At 50.1% G+C, this 6,000-nt stretch overlaps 1 protein-coding gene and 1 long non-coding RNA gene across 2 annotated transcripts in view; one reads left to right on the forward strand and one right to left on the reverse strand.

The window, feature by feature from the left end:
• Nucleotides 1-1,922, reverse strand: part of NFIC (nuclear factor I C) — an 89,629-nt gene extending 87,707 nt beyond the window's left edge. The window contains 1 exon segment of the mRNA XM_081177848.1: nt 1,696-1,922. Within this exon segment, the coding sequence (XP_081033974.1) occupies nt 1,696-1,725 (30 nt within the window). The 5' untranslated portion in view covers nt 1,726-1,922.
• Nucleotides 1,923-2,116: 194 nt separating this feature from the next.
• LOC308577370 lies at nt 2,117-3,732 on the forward strand. Its single transcript, XR_014003619.1, has 2 exons — nt 2,117-2,237; nt 3,058-3,732. It is a non-coding gene; the product is annotated as an uncharacterized lncRNA (long non-coding RNA).
• Nucleotides 3,733-6,000: the final 2,268 nt, after the last annotated feature.

Genomic DNA, 6,000 nt, shown 5'->3' on the forward strand with positions numbered 1-6,000 from the left:
CTGGATTTTGACACACACAGAGGGAATACAAACAGCCGAGGAAAAACACACAACATCCCGTGACTGGCAACACAACGAGGGCACCACAGGAAGACATGTTTGTGGGGAGACCCAGATGTGTTCACAACTAAGCAAAGGGACCCCTCCGAAAATTAACAGGAACGTAAAAAACTGTGCTTGCTCTGATGACGCCTGGAAAACCCGACCAGCGACTTTCCCCATGAAATATACAGCATGGCATGTGAATATTTCATGCCTCGTGCTGCAACAGTGTCGTTGCAGATCGGTGGCCGACGCACATCGATGCCACAGGCATGTGGGGGGTAGGCACAGGAAGGAAGCCACACACACAAACAAACACACACCCCTCGCTCACAATCAGCTGTCTCTCACACGCTTGCACGCTTTCACAAAGCGCAGCCTTTGCACGAGGGCCCTGCATGGACACTATCGTCTGGGCGACACGTGCGCCAGACTGCCAGGCTCTTGCACGCCATCTCTCTCTAGTCTGGCACACTTAAGCGTTCTCACTTCCATGTGCCCAGTTTCCTGTGCACATCCTTCTATGGAGGGAGGAATGTGGGGCCTATGGCAGCAGCGCATGGCGCATTTGCACACTCGCATGCCCGAGCTGTTGCACGCCGCCTCATCTGGCACACATGAGCGTTCTCACTTCCATGTGCGCAGGTTCACATCTTTCCATGCAGGGGGGGCCTATGGCAGCAGCGCATGGCGCATTTGCACACTCGCTCCGGCGCACTGGGGTGGATTTCGAGACCTCTGGGGCACTCAAAGGCTCGCCGATACTTACAAACCCACGGCGCGCACACTGAATCAACCCCTACGCACGCTGGCATGGAATAGCCTTGCAAACTCCGGCACACTGGGACTCACGCGCTCTCGGCATTCTTGCAAAAATGCTCTCTCTCAGACACACATACACCCCTCTCTCTTTGCCAACTTATCAGAACTTAGTGCATAGTTGGGGAAACACTTGATATTAAGCCTCTCCTCTCCTACACCAACCCTAGCCACCCACTCCACACACAAACACACCCAAGTGTGGAAAAAGAGGGTGTTTTTGTGGTCACCAGACCACCAGCCCACGCTGCCTATGGAGTAGAGATTAGGGGCGGGTGCCCTTCTCCCCACATCTCATACTGATCCGGACTCGTGCATTGCTAAAAGCCAGCAGTTCGGCTCAAAACACAACAACCAGGAGGGAAGGAGGGTGGTTGTTTTTTTCCCGGGGGGGGGGAGTGGTGGTTTAGGAGGGTAGGATGGAAATAGAAACTTATTGCAATCGACCTGCAAAGTGGGGAAAGGGGGGGTGTTTGACAGAAATCGGGCGCCTTTTGCAAAGCTCAACTGACTCAGAGGCGGACGATTGCACAGACCGCTTTCTCTCTCTCCAACCAACCCCCCCCCCCCGCGCGCGCCACAAGCCCGCAGCCCCGCCACGCATTTTCTGCAATGGACAAAACTCTTTTTCTCCGGGGGTTGGGGTGGAGAGAAAGGATTTTGAGAGGGGGGCGGTGGGTGAAAGGAACCGAGCTGCGAAGAGGAAACAGATTTCAATTCCCCCCCCCCAAAAAATGATAAAAATTAGCAATGCAAAAAGGAAGGAAGGAAGGAGAGGGGGTGGAAAGGAGATCTCTGGTAAAAGGGGGGGGGGAGGAAAGAGGCCTTAATTACCTGTGCGAGGCAGAGAGGTGAAGAATACATCTCCAAGCTGTCGCGGAGTAAACCGTTGAGAAGGGTTTTTTTTTGAGGGGGGGGGGAGAAGAGAGATGTTTGAGAAAGCAGCTCCAAGCGTAAAAGTTACTGAGTCATTTCGGAGGCTGGAACAGTTTTCCCCTCTCACACTCTCCCTCTCCCTCTCTCCAACATCCACTCTCACTCTCTCTTTCCCGGCGATGGATCGGTGCGGGGGGGGGAGGGGAGGAGACGGCGAGGGGGAGGGTGTCCGAGGGGAGGGGGTGGGACCAGGGAGAGCGTGGGGGGGAGGGAGGGAGAGGAAAGCACGCCTAACCCTCCGAAAGGGAAGCATTATATATATATATAAATCCAACTTTTAAAAAAATAAATAAATTAGGAGGGGTGGCTGCAATCGTATCCAACCCTACGCGTAGCGCGCACAGGGCGCGTGCATGCAATGCGCTTTGGTAAAAAGTTAACGCGTCGCTTTTGGAGAAAAGGTGGAAAGCTGGGATGGTAATTCACAGCGATAATAATAGGTAGGTAGGTAGGTAGGTAGGTGGGTGGGTAGGTGGGTAAGTAGGGGATCACAGCTGCCGGCACGAAAGCACCCGAAGGCTGCGATCCCGCATCCACGTTTTAGCTAGGAGCAAAGGTCGTGTCCAACTCCGGGGCTGGAGGGTGCCTTCCTCCTCGCGAGGAGACGTGCCCAAAGATCGCGCCTTTACGCAGGCGATTTAAAAATATATATAATGAAAGGAGATCGTATGCGACTCCGGCAACGTCTCCGGGAAAAGAGGAAAGGTCCACAATTATTATTTTTTTAAAAAAAATAAAATTATTTATTTATGGGCTTTAAAAGGGGGGGGGGATAGGTTCACAACCAGGGAGGGGGCTAAAAATATGATTTTTAAAAAATAATCCATAAATGCTGTACTAACATCCTAGGGAAGGGAAGAACGGAGGGGAAGCGATGGAGTTTACCCCCCCCCCCCCACAAAAAAAACCACTTTAAAGAAAAAGCTGAGATGCAGACTTGGGAATTTTTATAAGGTGTGAAGCAAACAGGCCTGAGATGATGATGTTGATAATGATAATAATAATAATAATAATAATAATAATAATAATAATAATAATAATAATAATAATAATATCAGCCAAATATCCATTTCGGGGCGGTGGAGAAAACTCCCATATTATCCCTCTGGGAGGGGATTTGAAATAAAAGAGCAAATTTTGGAGTGAGAGAAAGGTGTTTGCTCTTTTAAAATCATCTGGATTTGCATAGATCCTTACAGCTAAACTCCCCAAAAATAAACTCAGCTGTTTCTCCGAGTGTTTGGGGGGGGGGGGTTGGAGAGTTTAGAAATCAGAATCAACTCCTCCGAGAAAGGGGTGCGTGAGGCGTGCCCGGCGTTACTCCAACCGAGAGAAGAGGACCTCCGCATTCCTTTGAGAGGCTCTACTTCCGAGTAGAACTTGGCTGGACTTAGCAGTCCTCTAGATCCGGGTGAGAATCGCCGGAACAGGGGAACGACGCGCTGCAGGAATCGCGTCTCCGAGGCTTTCAGCTCAGGAAATACCCACTGCGCGCGCCTTTCGCGAGGAAAATGGGATTCGAGAGGAATAAACGAAGCCAATTCTTATTCTGGAGCACTCTCGCCCTCCCTCTCGCCTTTTAAAAAATCCCATTATTGCCACCGACCTTCCGCACGCACCTTGCGCGTACCCGAAGTCTCCTAAGTCAGGACTGAGCAACGCACAATTGCCTTCCCTCCTGAAAGGGCGCTTGTATACAAACACCTATCATCTGAAGAGGAGGGAATTCCAAACTTAAAAGTAGTTTTTCTCTCCTCCAACGCCCCCAGCCCAGTCTTTAGCTCTCGGCAAAGAAGTCACAACTCTCTCCTAACTTCTATTCCCTTCTGCCCCCGCCCCAGCGTCAACAAAAATCTTATTTTGGTAAGCTAATGTAACAGCAGGCTGTTGATTCTGGTAACAGTAACAATAAAACCAGGATGTTTCTCAACATAACGCGGGGCATGTTTGCGCCGAAGTCTCGCCGGACTTACTTCCAGGTAAGGAAGATGTGCGCAGGATTGCTGCCTTTCAGGCCAACTGCTCAGGAATGCATTAAGTTCAATGGGGCCTTCAGCTGCTTATATGCTTGAGAGTAAGCCCTCCCCCATTGAATTCAATGGGGCTTTACTTCCGAGTAGGCACCCACAGAATTGCCTTGTTGGTGGATTGGGGGGGGGCAGGCCGTGTAATTAGGGACTGTGGGGTGGGAGGCGGCGTCCATGGATTTTGGAGATCTGTCCAGACCCAACTCCAACAGAAAGTGAAATGATTCGCTCCCTGGAAAACCACTTTTAGCAGATGCTGCAAAGCGGCCGAGCAAGCGAGCGAGTCAAACGACAAGGGGAGACACCCCCTACAAAAAAAAATAAACAAACAAGGAGACCCCCTATTCTTTTGGAAAGGGAGTTCTGTCTGCAAAGGGTCGAGAACGTCACAAAGGGAGATTTCTCAGAGACCGGCTAGGAATGCTCACCACAGCGCAAGAGCTAACCTTCTGGGTACCCCCGAGCGCCCACAAAATTCCCCATGAAGGGGCAAGGTACCCACAAATTTCGGTGCCAGGGCCATGCACGCTGCAGGGCACCCGGGGTCGCAGGGTCAAGGTGGTACTCTCTCTCTCTCTCTCTCTCTCTGTCTGTGTGTGTGTGTGTGTGTGTGTGTGAGAGAGAGAGAGAGAGAGAGAGAGTCTGTGTGTCCGAAACCAACACACACACACACACATACACACACACACACACAACACAACACACACACCAGGGCGCAATCCCCGAAAGAGCTGCGATTGACATAACCCCACACCTCCCATCTCCTCCTTTCCCCTTCGCCACTTGCAGATTTCACAAGACCTATATGTTTCCTTGGCCAACTTCACCTCCTTATTTGCAAAGGTGTGTGTGTGTGTGTGTCAAAAAACACAACACAACAAAAACCACCTCAAAAAAACCCGGAGGAGGGCTGGATAGAGGTTAGTATTTCCTTCCCCAATCCCCCGAAAAGATAAAACGCGGCCCATCTCCCTTTCTGCCAGGCGTTTGGAGAAGAAAAATTAACTCGGCTCCCAAACTTTCTCTGAACCACAAAGCTCTTGTTCCGGACATGGCCGGCAGTTGAAGCAGAATAAAATAAAAAGAAGGGCGAAAGGGGAAGGTTTTTTATTTTTTAAAAAAGGGGTGTGAGTTTCTGTAGAAATGGAACCATAACCCGGCTCTCTTTTACGCATGAAAAGGGCGCATGATTTCTGACTTGAGGTCGGCTTCTGAAGGAAGGCTGAGGTTTGGGAACTCCCAAAAGCGTGGCGAGTTCGCTGCCTCTCCTGGGAAGTTAAGGATCCGCCCGGAGGTATTGATACCGGTCCTGTTTACTTCTGAAACCGGCGCAGAATAAGGAGGAGGATGAATAGGAAGCGTAAAATGAGGTCACAATGAGGACTAGCGGCTTGCTGGAGGAGCGGCGAACTTTCTAATGGCGCAATTGAATAGCTGCGCGGAAGAAGCGTAAAAAAAAAATTTCCTGGTTAATTTAAACAGTTCTCTCTCTCATTATGAAAAGGGACGTATAGCCCTGAAATATCAAGTTGTTGGTGTTTTATCCGCAGGGCTGGACTTTCGACTCTGTTGACAAGGACTGCCATATATGAAAGAATTTAGCCATAATTCTGCGGTCGGGGGAAGATAAGGGGAAGAGAAAAATTAGGAAATCACTGCCTCCGGCCGCTGCAAGGCCTCTGGCTCCGCCAAACTGACAGGGCTGTCCCTGTGGAACTAGATTTCTATCTGCAGGGATTTATGTTATTTTATTTTGGGGCATGGGCGATCTTCAGCTGTATGAGGCGCCCCGCTTTCCAGTCTTGTAGAGGTAGGGGCCCCAACCAGAGACCTATCACCTCACGGGCCATTGACTGAGATGCAGACTTGCATTCAGACAACCACTGTTTACGTGAACGATCAAACATGCCGATAATTCGCTATATCTATTAATTGAGGTGGGTGGTTTGTCTGGAATGTTTCTTCGAGTGTGTTTGCTTTGGAAGGAGAGAGCTGTGATTCATACGTTCATTCCAACATTTTTCTACATCCTCCCGCTATAAGCTCCTACAATTATTATTGCTCCACAATGCAAACGACGAAGTATTTTATTTTTTTGGCGTCAGCTGGTGTTTAGCCCCCACTCCAAAAGCCAAGTCTATATCACTAATGCGAGCCTCCATCCTTCTTCTGCTCC

This window comes from Podarcis bocagei (genome assembly GCF_964188305.1).
Source record: "Podarcis bocagei genome assembly, chromosome: 18".
Taxonomy (NCBI): Eukaryota; Metazoa; Chordata; class Lepidosauria; order Squamata; family Lacertidae; genus Podarcis; species Podarcis bocagei.